The sequence below is a fragment of the Monopterus albus genome, unplaced genomic scaffold (assembly GCF_001952655.1).
Source record: "Monopterus albus unplaced genomic scaffold, M_albus_1.0 scaffold112.1, whole genome shotgun sequence".
Classification (NCBI taxonomy): Eukaryota; Metazoa; Chordata; class Actinopteri; order Synbranchiformes; family Synbranchidae; genus Monopterus; species Monopterus albus.
Genome location: NW_018127992.1, coordinates 1,308,443 through 1,325,622, shown reverse-complemented (window position 1 = coordinate 1,325,622; position 17,180 = coordinate 1,308,443). Strand labels below are relative to the sequence as shown.

At 42.4% G+C, this 17,180-nt stretch overlaps 1 protein-coding gene across 1 annotated transcript in view; it reads right to left on the bottom strand.

Moving 5' to 3' along the window:
- The window catches only part of per1b (period circadian clock 1b), a 19,326-nt gene extending 7,957 nt beyond the window's left edge, over window positions 1-11,369 (bottom strand). Inside the window, 10 exon segments of the mRNA XM_020611339.1 lie at window positions 1-91; window positions 511-664; window positions 870-976; window positions 1,517-1,595; window positions 1,861-2,055; window positions 2,330-2,531; window positions 2,985-3,106; window positions 3,332-3,585; window positions 4,052-4,917; window positions 11,193-11,369. The exon segment at window positions 1-91 is cut by the window's left edge and continues 168 nt beyond it. Of these exon segments, the coding sequence (XP_020466995.1) occupies window positions 1-91; window positions 511-664; window positions 870-976; window positions 1,517-1,595; window positions 1,861-2,055; window positions 2,330-2,531; window positions 2,985-3,106; window positions 3,332-3,585; window positions 4,052-4,461 (1,614 nt within the window). The 5' untranslated portion in view covers window positions 4,462-4,917; window positions 11,193-11,369.
- Window positions 11,370-17,180: the final 5,811 nt, after the last annotated feature.

Sequence of the window (17,180 nt, the reverse complement as noted above, 5' to 3'; positions counted from 1 at the left end):
AATCTGTTCGCTCAGCAGGACGATGTCAGGCGTGGTGGCCCTGCCCTCGCAGCCCTGTGGCATCGTGAACACGTCTTCGTTCAGAGGACTCCTGCAGACAAAAAGTGGTGATTTGAAACTATGCACGTGTTCAGGCTTGGACAGAACAAGTATTGCATTTCTATAAGACATGGAAACAGACTTGGAGACTACCATTTTTTAATCTTCATATGTAGCTGCCATCACAAACACGTTCTTCTCCTTTCATCTCTCTAGGCTTTGGGTTCATGCTGTACACATGTAGATGGCAGGTTTGCTCCACTGATGGCTAATGCACAAATAAGCCTTCCTCACTGCGTGCAGGTGTTGATCTCCAAACTCTGCTCCTCAAGAGCCACTGACTAAAAAGTGGTTCTATTAATGTTCTGTTTATGTGTGCAAGGCATAAAATGTCTTTCATGAATAAAAACCGTAGCTTTCCTTGCAAATAGTTTCTGATTAGTGCTCTGGCAGCATTTGCTTTACACTTACGTCCTGACTTTGTGGCGCCCTATGATGAACGCCACCTTCCTGCTCCAGGGGTTGACAAAGGAAGACCAGCTGGTGTCGATGGTCAGATACTCCCCACTGCGGGCACACATCCTCAGGGGTGAGTAGTCAATCGGCTGTCCTGCAAACTGAAAGACTGAGGAGAGACAACAGTGGAGGCGCATGAGAAAGTTCCACCCATAAACCACAGCTAAAGCTGGTGAAAACCACTGAACTCTGTATTACTGGTAAAGGTTGCTCTAGTGGAGTAGTATAACAAAATGTGAATACACACAAAGTAGGGGAGAATTAAAGGAGAACAAACAATCTGTGGAGATACCATCAGAAATAAACAGACTCACTCTTCTCATGTATAGCCACCATCATAGGCCTGTCCTCGGGGTGGATGTAGAGCAGGGTGGGGGTTCCCACCAAGTCCTGAGGCAGGTAGCCTAACAGAGGCACGGCCCTGGAAACACACGTCACATTTACACACTGTTGGACAGTAGCAGTACATTTGATATATCAGTCCGCAACTAAAAATTAACTGGAGAAAAAGTTTTTACTTCTAAAAAAAAAAAAAAAAAAAAAATGGTGCAACGCTGAAGAAAACACATTAGATAGAATGAAAAGTTTAAAACAGTTTGAAATGAAAATGTTTAATGTACAATTTCTTTGGAATCGTTCCCAAATAGCCTTTGACTTGAATGCCTGAATTTCAATAAAATCTAACACTTTAGATAAATAAATAAAATAAAAGCACCGAAACACTCGGTTTTATATGCACGACCAGACACTGCTGTCTAAAATGTTGTCATGATGGATAAAACATTTAGAGGGGACAATAACTGAAATAATACATGAAATAAGTTTATATAAAGTTTATTGTGTCTATGCTGCCAGTGTTCATGAACATCAAAACAATTTGTTCTATTATGATATTATTCATCCATTTTATCTTTCCACTGTGTCCAGAAGACAACATTGTATTAGAAGTTGGAGAACTGACCTCTCATCAACTTCCTGGAAGAGGCAGCTGGGAGTGTGACTGGTGGTGAAGATCCTCTTGTCTGGAGGGATGCGAGGAGCTGAAAGGCACAGAGGACACACACACAACAGATGAGATGGCTGACTGATAAGATTAAACAGCCATTCTAGATATATGATAGAGTTATTTCCAATTTCGACAGGCATCCGGTCATATGGGATCCAGAGCTGTCGACCTTGATCAAACTCTTGGCGTACCACTTGGCGAAGGAAGTGGGGGATTTTCAAGTGACACACTCAAGAATTGCAATGAACTGATGAAGTCGACCTCGCACAGCACTATATTGTGGTGCAGTAGGTAAATACCCTCATATCCGGAGTGGACCCTCTCTGCGATGAGCAGGCAGCAGGGCTGTGGCTCAGCAGCATCGGAGTCTCTGATGGTGAGCTGGTATGGTGTGAGGCGAAACGGATAGTAGCGCATCTCGCCACCCTGCGCCCGGTCAGCACTGATCCTGCAGAACATAGACTTCTCCTGAGTGCAGTCGACAGGAGGAGACGCTGGAACATTGAGTTTGAGACACAGTCAGTCAGTGACAACAGTACAAACATTGAGTTTGAGACACAGTCAGTCACAGACGACAGTACGATAACATTCAGCAAAGATGACACATGTTCCTGATTGAATGAGTTTAGTCCTGGAAAAATCCATGAATTGTTAGACACTGGGCAATATTTTCAGTTAGCCGTTAGATAAAGTGGTCATTGTTTCACTACCTTTGTAAAAGATTCTTCAGTTAAACCCCACACCCAACCTCCCTCTGCCCCAGCTCACCAGAGCCGATGCAGGAGGCCCACGAGGGCAGGTGGCAGGGTGCTGTGTTGCTGTAGAAAGTGCTGACGTCCTGTGGGGCCAAGAGGTCAGAAAACATCGCCCCCTGGAGATACTCAGGCTTACAGCGCAGCAGGGACGAGCCCTGGGGTGATACGTACACGACCTTCCCTGACAAGAATGACACGGCCATGGAGAACGTGTCCTGGTTAGAAAGAAAAAAAAAACCAGAAGGTGAATGTAGAGCACTTTAGTGAAACATGGTCTCCAGCAATCTGTCACTGAGTCACTGAAATCCGTATTGGCTATATTTGCCAGATTAGTAGTGTAAAAAATCTGTTACTGAATTAAAGTTTGAAGAAGGCTGTGTCTGAACACAGGCCAAACAACCGTCCCCTGAGGAAGTAAGACTTTTAAGCTAATAATAATCTGTGCATGTTTCAGTGTCTTGCCTGTTTCCATCTCATACATTTGATCTCTCTTTTCAGGATCAGTATGTTTTGAGCTACTCATTAATCCTAGTGGCATCCAAGGCCAAGTGACTGAAGCAGCGTTACTTTCCATACAGTTACATTCTGGGGGTAGAAAATGTAACAAAATGATAACGCTCCCTAACCACATTAATGAGATCGCTCTCTGTTGGCTTAGTTGAACTTACAGTGTTTTTGAGGGTGTATTCTGAGGTGATATTGTCAAGCTCCTCAATTGTGAAGGTCGATAAGTCCAGACTGCAGCCATGACACTCCTCCACACTCCACTGGTGGTAGTACTCCTTGTTGGCTGGAAAGTTCACAATAAATCAGTCGGGGTGCGCACCCAGGTAAAGACACAGCTGTGGGTCGCAGCGTGCATTACGCATGCAGGAAAATAAAAGCACTACACTTGTAAATACATTCATGAAAAGGGCATTAAAATTTATCATTAATCAGAAAAAGGGAAATGCTCATGTTTGGTGTGTCCCAAAAAAACTAAATTAAGTTGATACAATCAAAGACAGACCCTCACCTCCGACTTGTCTGACACACTGAAGAGCGTATTTGAGTGCATTCAGGGTGCTGGAGTGGCCCTTGGCCTTGCGCTCAGCTGGCAGACGGAGCTTCAGCTCCTTGATGGCCTTCATTAGCTCCTTCTGGGTCTGCACCCTTGCGGACTGGTCGCTGCTGCAGCCAGAGGTGGACGGGTGGTCGTGCTCCGAGCTGGTGGACAGCAGGCTGTAGGCCAGGGAGCTGCTAGGAGGTGACAGACTCTGGGAGTTGGAGCTGTGACAGGGAAGAACAACCATTTACATATGAACAAACACACCCAGCAGACAGGAGTTATAGTTATTGATGGCTATAACAAGTGATGTGCAAAAAAGATGTTTGCTCTCCTGCTTTTTGCTCTACTTCGGATGGTGTCATACGCCTGAAAGAGCTGCAGGTGGTTGAAATCAAAGGCCCTAAAAACAGTTTTTAAATGAGCTTCTTACTATGAGTGATAACACACTAAGATTAAGGAGCCAATAATAGTTGATCTGTGTAACCTTAAAAATCCCTGCTGGCCACTGTACACTCACTCTGTAAGGTGAGCAGAATCCTTTGGTTTGGCCTCAGCTATCTGTAATGCCCATAATAAAGGGTTATTGGTTGTAACATAACACCGCCTGAGGATTAACACTGGTTGTAATTTGAACTGTGTGTGCGTATTCTGCGAGTGACTTATTTGCTTTTCCTCCTTTCCGCATACCTCTTGTTGCTATCTGTGGTTTCCAGCATCATGCCAGAGTCCTTGCCATTGGACGAGCTGTGGGAGCTGCGTGTGGACTGGCGCCCACGTGAGCCGTTCTCCCTCTCCATCCCGCCTTCGCTCTCCCTCTCCCCGGAGTCGTTCCCGCTGGAGAGGCCATCCATGTCATCTGAGTTGGGCCCCCTTCGGTCGCCGGACAGACCTCCAGATCCTGAGCCTCCGCTGGGAGATGAGCCTCCTCCGTCCTCATGCTCCTGAGTGTTGACACTGGCACTGGCCTGGCCACCACTGGGTTTTGGAGACTTTAACCCTTGTGACACTGCCTCATGTCCATCGCTTTTCTCATCGGCCCTCGCCACTCGTGCCCGAGTGCTGCTGCTGGGCGTTGATTTAGAGTTGTCATAACTCATACTAAAGTAGGATGAGGCCTAAGGTGTTAGCCAAGGCGAAAAACAGTGGCTAAAACAAGGCTACTATGTACGCACAGATGAATCATAGTTGTTATTCTCTAGTTAAATGACCTAAGGAGAAAAATTCATGGTTTCTCCAGCAAAAACAAAAAGCTGTTGAATTAAAGTGCTTTGGGCGCTGAGCCCGTCTTAGAAGAGTCTCAAAAAGTGCAGGTTTCAAAATGGCTGAAAAATCTTCCAAAAGACCACAAATGATCTTAAACCATCTTAAGAAAAAGTGTCACTCAGTGTAATGAAGACATGAATTTGTGGTTATGAAACAGCCTTGGCGTAAGTGCTCCAACAGATGGGATGAGAGGTTGTGAGGGAGAGTGAGAAAAACAGCTCTTGTCGGGCACAAAACACGTCCTCTTCACTCTGTGTCGAAGATGTGCTGATCTAGGTGCTAAGGGCTACCTGAGGTGACAGAAAAGAGAGAGATGGACAAGGTAGCAGAATGAAGATTATTACAAAACACTTCTCAGGGTTTCACCAGTTTCTCCCCAAGGACTACAGCTAGAAAAAGATTTTTTTTAAAGCAATGCTTATCAAGCTTAGCTTGTCATGTTGGCCTCCAAGAAAGATTCAAATGTGACCATGAAATGCTTTCCCTGCCTCATGGTGCAGACTGAGTCCGTGGTTGTTGTTAGACTTACTGTTAGACTTTTACGCAGATTATCTACTGCAGAAAAAAAAACCACTCACCTCATTTGAAGAAGAGAGTGACTATAAGCTGCTACTCCTATTTTCATGCATCTGAAAATAAATCAGGTGTACCTGCGTAAACACTAAAACTACATGTCGTCATAGCTCAGTCCCCTTTTACCCAGAGGTCAGACAAAAACAAACAGTATGCCAGGATGAGGGAACAAAGCTCAGCATCAGAGGGCTTATATAATTTAGGGTTTACCTATAAATAGTATACATGACCACCACCTACGCAAGTAAAAGTCTACTGCTATTTATTCCACGGGAAGGGAAACACCCCGTAATCCTTTAAGCCCCACAGACGCAACCAGAAGACGACCGAGGACCAGCCTCTGTCGTCAGTCCTGTCAAATTTATACTTTAATGCAGAATTTGTTTGGGACAGATTTAACTAGGTTCAGAGCAGCTACCAGCTGGAAGCTGACCGGTGTGGGCAGCTGATGACAAATGAAACTCAGAATTAACTAAAACAAATGTAACAACTTGGGAATGGGAGGTGAACAACTGCACACATTGGAGTTACACACATTTATGTGATGTTGCTTCTATGCACCCAAGCTGCCTCCTCACAAGCCGTGAAATGCTAATCAGCATTATGTTTAGTCAGATGGATGGTGCACACTTGCACATGACAAACTGTGTGCGCTGTGGCTGACCTGGGAGGGGGAAGGAGCGGTCATGATCTGGAAATATGCGAGTAGGGCATGAGTGGGTGTGAGGCACACTGGCATCCATGCATACCTCTATGGGGTGATGGCAAAGACACATGGCGGTGGGTGGAGGCAGTGGTGAACTACGCTCAGGCTACTAGAACACCTGGACGTGCCATCGTGGCTCACCCACCTACTTGCTGACCCAGCTGTAATGGGTCCTCTGCTTAGTTGTTTTTAAATGTTGCTGTAGCCTTTTAGCTGACAAGGAAAGCTAAACACAGACAACAGTCACATTCCCACCTACAGGTAACTGAGAGTGTCCAGCTAACCTCATCCATGTCTTTGGACTGTGGGAGGAAAGCGGAGCACTGGACAGAAACCCCACAAACATGCAAACTTCACATTTCAGTACCAGAGCCAGCCAGGTCAGGTTTGAACCCAGCACTGTGACACAACAGTGCAAACCACTGAGCCACTACGCCACCCACCCCACTCAAATTATTCACAGGAAATGCACTCAGCAAGACCAGATTCTGATTATGCAAGTCGGGAAATATCTTGGGAAAGACTATTGAAAATATCTTGCTGCTTGCTATTATCTGGTCAATGCTGCCTTGCTCAACACTTGTTCACTTGTCAACTCAGCATACACCTGACACAAAGCAGTGATTTGCATGCATCTTAATTATCCCATGGTGCATTTTGGTACAGGGTGACCACCACATATTAGGGCAGTCAGGGTGACACAGAGGAAAAACATCTACTGCTTAGTTGGGGTGTCATGCATGTAATTACACTTCTGTCCTGCAAGTATTCGCTCTGGCTCCAGTCTATTTCAACTGAAGGCTGTAAAACGGGCAAATTCCAGGTGTGGCCTCGTGGCCAGCTCTGGTGGGCACGCAGCTCAAATTTCATTTTAATTCAACTTTTCCCTGATTCTTGGCATGACTAGTCAAAAGGTACACAGATATACCATACAGGGAAACACTGAGGTAATTATTCTAAGCTTAGGTGTTGGCAGCAATACGTGCCACAGTAAATGTGCTGCACTGGAGAACCGTCCACTGTCCACATTACACTCCTCTTTAACGTACTAGCCCTGTGAATCAGGGTTAATAAAATCATAAAAGCATTAAAAATGTATAAGACTCCACATCACTGAAGTTAGCACAGTCATACCGCATTACTGCCAGTGTAACAGTGATAAGTGATGGTCACTAGTCACTATTTTCTAGGAGTTTACTGGTTGAACAACTAATTGATTCTTTCAAAAAGTAACCTGCAGTTTAATCAGCAATGACAAAAATCTGCATTGTATCCCTAGTTGCAGTGTTACTGGGCAATCATTGTGTTTGTTGTACTGTAAATACACAGTAGTACCAGACATGCCACATACACATGCCATGTCTATATAAAACAAAGACTGTGCACAAATTAACATTTAAAGCTCTAACCCCAATGTAAATCTCAAGCCTGCTAGTTTTCCCCTTATATCTAGACGTTTACAACAACGCCCAGTGTGCAAAGAAGAAGAGCCAAAGTGCACAGTCACTGTTTCCTACTACAGGCTATATGAACGCATTACCACAAGAAAGACAAGGATACCTGAAACGGTAACATGGCACACTTTCCTACTGCAACCTACTGATGGAGGCTGCAGGAAGGTGTCGTGTGGCCCCGTGCGCGAACATGTGGTAAACGTCTTCGCAAACAAGCGCATCGCAACACATCGATATTATCCATGCACTAAAAAAATCGGTGGTGAGCGTTAGTAGCGTGAATCGACGCAGCTCCACAAGCAACCGTACAGTGTAGTGCAGCGTTTGCTCTGCAGATCGGGCCCGCTTTGCTTCTTGTGTACATAAGGCACGTGTCCGAGGCGGTGTTTCCGCAAGCCTCGCCGGCTGCTGATTGGCCGTCGCGCTGGACCAATGACAGAGGGCGCGCGGCAGAGGCCGGGCTGCCTGCAACGGGGGTCATGCTCACAGACGGTCTGCCAGACACTGGTCACAACTCCGCCTCCAGGCTTGTCTCCCGAATAAGCAAAGGGCTGATTCAGGATCAGTGCGCTGTACATTTAAGTTGTGAGGCCAAGAAACTCGTTTTGGAAAAAAAAAACAACACAAACAGCAACAACAAAACTAGACCTGCCTCGTCACACTATGGCTACACATAATGCGCTTCTTAAAGGAGCGGGAATCACGTTACAAAATATTAAGTTTTCACAGGATTGCACACTAATAAACACTAAAACACGGTCACTTCAAATTAACTATGTACACATAAATAAATAATGCTAAACAACAATGGAAAAAATACAAAACTGAATAAAAAACAGGTCAATAAGTGATTTGTGCATTTCTCTAGCCATTCAGCAGGGTTTGGATGTGGCATCACCACACAAGACATCCACTGTCTACACATACATCTTTGCTAGGTCCTGCCTCAGCATCATTGTCATCACTTTTACCATGCTGACATTTACACATGTCCTTTAGGAGGGCAGCAATGTTAGGTGGGGGTCATTGCCCCTTGGTGGCGCCATTGCCCAATGGGAAGTATTTGAGAATGCAGCCAGGGTCCAGGGTTGACCCCCCCTGTCTGCACTGCTGTGACTCACCTCTGCCCTGCACCTTATGTGTGTGGCTAAGCCCCATAACAGCAAAGACCCTGCTAGAGCCCAACTTTGGTGATGTTTACATATATCTTGTGGCGAATCCCTCCCCTTACACTGCTGCCAGGATGAAAGCTTAAAAAATACAGACAGCAATATGCATTTTAGATGCGGATAGGTCAATAATGTTGCCGTTTCAGAGGTAAAGCACAAGAAATTCGTCATCGACAAAGCAAAATGTTAATTAGTTACCTAAGGTTGATCCATGACTTGTTAGTTTCAGGGTCAGTGTAGTCAGCGTTCTAGGGCGAACAGTGACAAGGCAGTAATATTTTGGTCATGTTGACACCATATCTTATGACATAAATCTAATCGAAACTGTTTTTTCCAATGTCTATCTGGCAGTTTGGCTAAACAAACCCGGTAAATGTAAGTGGCAGGCAGAGAAAGCCTTGGGTGGTCCTATAAGGATATGACATCACGTGAAAACTATGAATACTAAATACAGCAAGATATGGAGGAAATATGCTCTTAAGGACGTAAAAAACAGAGTCAAGACATTTTGTTTTGTTTGATAACTGTAGCATAACAAAAAACTGTATTCCTATCAGCCTCAAATCACAAGCCAGTCTTACTCATCTTTAGTATCACTTCTATTTTACATATCAAGCTTCTACTGTAAACAACACAAGCAACTCTTCCAAATCCCTCCACTTTTCTGAAATTATGAGGAATTATGATATCTATTTAATGAAATCCACTTTGCATAATCACACTTTGATGTAGTTTACCTGACAGCAAAACTAAGCACAGAATCGTATCTAAGTGTAACATGAAGCCTGTAAACACCAGATATGCACAGTCATAATAAACAGTACACATATCTTTGTTGAAAGTCCCCTGTGATAAATACAGAGATAAGTGAAGGCAACAAATGGGTAATAGCAATAAAACAAGAAACTGTGCAAAAGTCTGAAACCAGACCTGGGAATAATAACTGTCAATTGTAAGACCAGCTCCCCTTTAAGGGAACATGGAAACCCTAACACCTGAGGCATGTTTAAGAGCCACCAGTGAGTTGTTTCTTAGCAGCCTGTAGTAAATTATGAGGCCTTGATTGTGTTACTGTTGTCTGAGAACACCAAAGACAACCTTAACCGTTCTCCCTAAATCTCTCCACCTCTTTCAATTTTAGCCTCAAACGTTTTTGTCTTTCACCTTTTTTAAAGCATTTTGCTTCAGTTTATAGTAGAATTACAGATTCTAGGAAACTGTGATTTTCTGTGGCCAATAAAGGTCCAAACAATGCTCTTGCAGCCAAAACAGGGGGTAAGATTGGCTTCCTCCTTTTCTGCTTCACCTGTCAGAGGCCAAACTGAGCACTGCTGGTGAACCACTCGGAGTGTATAGGTCACACTGCTTAAACCAGTGCCTGCCATCTCACACCTCCTCTGTCACGCATGCAAAGTTGGTGCTGATCACTGGTGTCAAAACTGGTCATGCTTATGCATAAGCATAAGAGTCATCTTTATGGTGCCCACCCACAGTGGTCCCTATGACTTATTACTGGCTCTCACATTATACGAAGGAAGGTTAAATTTTGCCTCTGTGCACTTTTTTGTTCATGTCTCTGTTCAGCTGCTTTGCACTTGATGTATGTGGTGTGGCGCACGGTACTGTCTGTGAAACACGTACACAGTGGATGATGGTATAGATACAAGCTTGCCATTCAATTTTTTGACACTTTCTAAGTGAATATGTGCTTTGAACAGGTTTTGCTAGGGCTGTGTGATGTTTTCTATATTGTGAGATTCCAGTCTAGGACTAGATGACAGTTATTACAGAAAAAATCAGAAGCACAATGCACAGGCGTACGTGGACTGCAGCTGGCAAGCACAGGATTTTACAGTAGCACTGCACCTTTAACAACCTGTAACAACACTGGCTCACAAGGAGAATATGATCTATGTGAACAGAAGTGTAGCCACAAACACATCAGAACTATGAACTGAGTTTAGATAAACAATTAAACAAGGTGCAGTTAAAACAAACTGCAAAACATTTACTACTGCTTCAATAGCTCAGACAGAATTATGAATAATAAATATCTGAACACAGAACTCTAAAATAAATGCCAAACTTCAACAGTGTGTGACAATATTTCAAATGGGGCTTTCTAAACTTAATGCATGATCTAATTTCATTGTGTGAGCAAGAAAGTGCCTTCACAGCAGAACATAAAAATGAGGACTGTGAATAGGCTGCACACCCAGGATCCCATCTGCACGAATAATAACTCAATGAATGGTTCATTTGATAGTTATTCATAAAATTTAAAAAGCACAACGTGATTTACGCCATTGTTAGCAAGCATAAAGCAAACACAACACTTCATAAAGTGATCAGTGGCGCATTTTGCAACTATTGCATTACATTGTGCAACAACCATGTCCATGTGTGTCCACCCCAGAGAAACGGAGACTGACAGCTTCTCTTAAATCAAGAAAAAAATAACTACATGTTATATGCAACACCAACTAACAGCAACAAAGTTTTGCCTGTAAACTATAGTAATTTATAAAGCGTTATATAGTATTAAGCCATATATTACGGGTATAATAGAAGACAGCTAAATAAACGCAGTCTGCATGAACAGCTAGCATCCTAGCTCAGCCGCATGCAAACACGACAACAACACAAATCCGTCCCCCGCTTACCTTACATATGTTCCAAAACGATAATAACAGCTTTGATATTTCACGACCAGCAACCCTAAATTGTGAAACAATAAATCCTGATAGCATCGACTGCCTTTGCTTAGTTATCTGTATTTACTCTCTAGACAATTTTTGTTCGCCCCACCCCTCAACAGTAGTTTACACGTAGGGACACACGTGCGAGTGCAAGGTCTGGCAAGTAATATTGAATCTTTCACCGTGATTGGACACCATGAGGCCGTGTCCCCGCCCAAACCCACCCATGCGCCTTTTGATTGGCTGAGGTGGGCGTGGAAAGCGGCACGGGGCTTGGTTGTCACGTTGCAGAGTGACTGGGGCTGAGTTCATTTCCAAACAACATGAGAGGGCGTAAACCGTGCCCACACTGTTGGGTTAACCGTAATACCCATAGTGGTAGCGCAATGACATCTTGTCTTGTGAAGTGGCTATTGTGATAATGCAGTTACAGAGTTAGTGTTGCAGTTTCAGTAGTGTTAAATCTATCTATCTAAAACTATAATAAGAAGATCTTGAGATGTATGTTATTTGTATATCAGATCATTATTTTAGCTTTGTGATGTTTTATTTCTATATTATTAAAGTACATTTTTTAAATAAAATTTTGACCAAGCAAATGATAAGGTCAGGACCTTGTGCACCAAAACAGTATTTATCTAATAATTCCCTGAAGATTTATGCTTACGACTTCAAAAAGTATAAATCAAACAACTTTGTCCTATAGTTGTATTTGAAACCAGGCATTAATTTTGAGAAACTACATGAATATTGCCAAGAAGGCAGTGCATCTTCCCGACAGTATCTCTAAGGCTGTTTGAGAGGCGCGTTTGTCTTGTACTTACAGCAGCGTCATGGCTCCGGCATGCACATGTCAACGTGCTTCCAACATGTTGACTTGTCATTTATTCTCTGAAGGCACGCGGCCGACGGGGTGGTTCGTCGAGTGGCTGTAAATAGAGAAGATGTAGGGCACATTCGTGGGTGTAAATAAGCATTACTACAATAACACACTTTGTTTCAAACAGGAATATGAAACAAAAAAATCTAATAAATAATATCACTATAGATTCTATTCTGTGTGTGTGTGTGTGTGTGTGTGTGTGTGCATAGCATCTATTTCAGCAGGCGTTTTTTCTTGTGTTACTGTGTTTGAGATAATCTGTCTGCCAATCTGTCAATATTTTATCATGATTACACTGCAATAAACATAAATACCTTTGTAGCTTGTGAATATCCCACCCAGATCAATAAAGAGCAGAAAATTAAAAAAAAACTCAGTTATAGCAGATACCTGAACAGTGTATTTAAGTACGATACTTGAGTGAATGCACTTGGTGTTAAACTGTATTTGTCATTTGTATTGTATTATTAAAATGCATCACTTACCTAATTAAACAATATATGCATAATCAGAAATGCTGAATTTTGTAATTATCAGTAAACTGGCCCATCTCTGCCACCATGTGGGCACCCCATTCAACATAGTCTTTGCCTAAATGTCACTTTCTGCTCCAGTCTTTAGTCTAGTCTGGGCTCACTGCCATTTTGGGGTTGTTAGGTTGGACTGAGTGTGTTTGTTTATAGACTCAACCACAAGTTTTTCATGCAGGCAGGAAACATCAAGAGTTGCATGGAGCTGCGGAATTGTGTATTATTCATCAATAGATCAGATGTAAATTCAGTGTTAATGTAATATTAAATATAATATACTATCAAACCTCCATTAATGGATGTTCTTTTATAGTAACACGGAATTAAATGGCCCTGAAGAGAGCTGCCCTCATTTCATTCCACTGAGGTTTTGAAGAAAATTCTTTTTAGATGAAGTTTGTAACAAATAGCGACAAACAGCTTTAAACTGCAGCTACCTTAACATGTGTTTCTGTTTGACTGGTTGGTTTTTAATTTAGATTTACAGCATTTCTTTGGGTGAACTGTTCACAGCCATCTGGTCAGAAGTCTGGTGCAACCAACTGGTGCGAGCTACTGACAGGTGGTTGTACTTTCCTGCAGCTATTCAGACCAGCTTACTGTACTGTCATGTTTACCATTTTGTAAGTATTGGATATTTTATTTCAGGCACTAATAAAGAGTTTTACATGCTATAAACAACATGCACTAATGCCTCTATGTCATATTTCTGAGAAAACTATCTGCGAGTGAATGCACTTGACATTTAAATATTTTCAAATAGATTTCACTGAATATGAAGGGTATTTTTTAAGAAATGTAATATTTATTATGTCAGACCGATGCTGTGCCATTATATGACGAAACCTAATTATATCAGCTAACAACAACAACAACAAATAGCAGAACATAGTAATGCAGCGTTAATGGTGTGCAGTTTGTTGTTGTTGTTGTTGTTGTAAAGATTGGACATATTCAGCTGTGAGCAGGATGACTGTGTCTAGTAGAGGACAGTACCGCATACATTTTGTGTCACATGAGGTGAAACCACTGCACAAATGAAAGGACATCTCAAACTTCAGCTGGCGGAAGTAGGGGAGGCCAGGAATGACTGTAACACCGGGTAAACTGCAACACAGATGGTTTAACCAGCCAGAAAGGAGCTGTGATGATGATGTCACTATCAAAAATTCCCATTTCATTTTTGAGGTGACAGGAGAAGTGGCATGTCTCTGCAAACAACACAATGGATTTTATGAACAAAAAGCAGATTTTCAAATTACAAAAAGTATTTTTTATCAAGAAAATTTTTTGCCTAGTTTGCATTATTGCAGATACAGTGGCTTGACTTAATTTATAACCGAAAGCACCAGTTTCTATGGTTTAATTTCAAAGGTCAAAGGTTTATTTATTGTCATTCCATCATGGTACACGAAAACATGAAAGAATGAAATTACGATACTCATTCCCAGTAGAATCTTAATATATATAAATAAGTTAAAAAGTCTAAATAAATCCTCCTAAAAAAATAATAGTTAAAATATTGCATTTAATGAGCAGCATCTAAAACCTGTCACTGCATGATGTACTGTTCATCAGCCTAACAGCTTCAGGGAAGAAGCTGGACTTAAGGCGAGAGGTTCTGGCCTTAATGCCATCCAGTCTTCTCCCTGTAGGTAGTGGGGCAAACAGACCATGTGCAGGGTGAATGGGATCCTTCATGATGCTGGTGGCTCTGCTCCTGCAGCAGCCAGCTGCTGTTGATCGTGGTAATTTGCCTCCATTGACTCTCTGTGCAGCCTTAACCACCCGCTGCACTGCATTTTCTGTACCACATGTTGAAGAAATGGGTCAGGCCACTCTCCACTACACATCTGTAAAATGAAAAGAGGGCAGGAGGGCCAAGGCCAGCATGTGTCAACTTCCTCAAGAAGTAGAGGCGTTGGTGGGCCTTCTTTACAATGCTGGCTATGTTGATGGACCAGGTGAGGTTGTCATCGAGGTGCAGTCCAAGGTACTTGAAGCTAGAGACCACCTGTACCACTGTGCCTGCAATGTGCAGGGGAGGGTGATAGTGGCTACTCCTCCTGAAGTGTGTGATCATCATCCTTGCATAATTTAGATAGTCTGGATATTATTTCAGAAAATTATGTCTTGTTGTTACGTCCAGCTACTGTTACAACCTACCCCACCACTGGGGTAGGTTGTAACAACGAAACTCTTTGTATTTGACATGAACTCACATAATCTGTGATTGTGTAGTTGTTGTCCAATTAAGTTTTATTTGTAGTAGACAAATATAGATACCGTGTTTCAAAATTTGAGAGCACAAACAGCCACTGAGTTAGTGATGCTCAAACAAAGGTGTTACAATCAACCCCTGTCTCCCTCCTATTGTACTTCCTAAACATGTAGTTACTAGTTGTCTTTAATAATGATGTTCAGGTTTTAATGTATAATTTTGTATTTATAAACACTTTTACACACTTCTTCCTACAGGGCTGCTGTCCTAATATCCCATAACACTTGTACAGCATCAGCAAAGCATGTCTGAGGCAACAACGTGTTGCCTTTGCTTGCACAGGTATTGAACTGTTCACAATAATCATGCACGTTTTATATATTTTTACCAGAAGATACATGAAGTTGGTGTGGAAACTGGAGAAAAGCAAAGCTCCAGCTCATATAAGAGGTATAGTAAATGCTTTACTTTGCTTATTATCATATCTTGTAAACTGTTTTACTTAATTTGTAAGGATACACAGGTACACACTATCATAAATATCTAAATATTTGTTTTTGGATTGACAACAGAGGCATTTTGATAACAGCACACAGTTGAATAATCATGTGTATTTTTTGATTATTACCAGTGTCAATGTGGAGGATGACCCGGAGCAAAAAGGTGTGGTCCCTGAGACTCTGGCAGGCTCCACAGGACAAATCAAAGGTTTCCTGTTGGTGGAGATGGTTCCCTCATAAGAAAGTATGTTTAAGAGAGTCGAATACTGTGGATAATTTCTGTGAACATAGTGTTGTAGTTATTTGTGTTGGTTCCAGCTGAGTTTAACTGGGTTTATATGTTCGTAACCAACAGAAAACCAAAAAAGAGGCACCACTGAAAGAAGATAAGGCAGAAGATGAGAACCTCCAAACATCCTCTGCCTCAAAAAACATGTAAGAGATTTGTATATCTTCTGTTACTGCTTTAATTAATTGAAGTTTATGTTGTTCATTCCTATGACTGGATCATGCAATAGAATAACATTTGTTATCTATTAGCACCAGTGTCATTGCCATCAAGGAATCAGAGGGTGGTGAAGCCAGTGTCCAGAACAAAGCGGCACCACTTGATGAAGGAGCCTCTGCCTATGAAATGGCTAATGACGAGTCACATGATAAGTTGACCCAAGTCCAAACAAACTACAAGTCCAGCTCAAATGACACCAGCAGTAAAAAAGAAGAGAATGTTGAAGTTGCTTGTTAACCTTGAATCCAGGCGTGGTCAGGGTCTACAGGCAGACTCCCACAACACCAGCTGCTGGACAAACATATATGGACACTTAAAAAATCAGTTTACCTCATGCATCATGAAGGACTGCCCCAACAAAGATCTGGTCTGCCTTGAGTAAGCCCTGGCACAGAGACTCATACACACAACAAATGTTTCTCCTAGATTTGGTTTAGTGTAACCTCTCATATACAGATGATACATATAGTCATCATCTTGTTGTGTTTAAGGTTTCCCAACCTGGCGCAGAGTTGCCACATGAACTCTACTCTGAAAGGTCTTCTGACGCTGAAACATTTAATTCATGATGTCAACAGGCAGAAGAAGGTGTGGAGCACTCACCCTAAATGTCAGCTCATCAGGTACAGCAACACACACACATTTACACAGATGCTAGCACCGTTTGGTTTGTCTACTAACTTTATAGATCAATAGGAAGTAACAAAAACTAAAAAAACACCTTCTTTTCCAGAGACTTTGTGGCAGTTGCAGGCTGCTGCTCCCCCAGCAATACCCAGGAGAAGAAAGAAGTCCTGGCTGACTTTAAAAGGGCTGTTGCTGAGTTTAACTCAGAGTTTAAGTACAACTGTCAGAAAGTTAGTGTGATTTTTACTCGTAATACACAGCATAGTACCACATTGATATTTTAAAAAAAATGTTTGTGTAAAAACTCTTGGATGTTTCTGTGCAGGATGCCCATAAATTCCTCAGTTGCGTGCTGAACAGGATGAAATCTTTGTCGTTCGAGCTGGGCATCAGTTACACCTGCCCTGTAAATGCTTATATTACTTTCCAGATGTTGAGCACCAGAACCTGCAAAGGGTAAGAATCCACAGTCAGGGTTTTAAGATTTCCTGTGTTGACCATATAAAAATGTTCGTCCGCATTTGTGGTATAAAGCCTCTCATTCAGGATATGTTGTCATGAACTCTCTGGCTCTTGTTTCTTTATTCTGCAGATGCAGAGCCCAGTCTCGGAGCGAGGAGGATTATATTGACCTCTCCCTGGACCCGGTGCCTGGAGGATCAGTGACACGGTGTCTGCAGGAA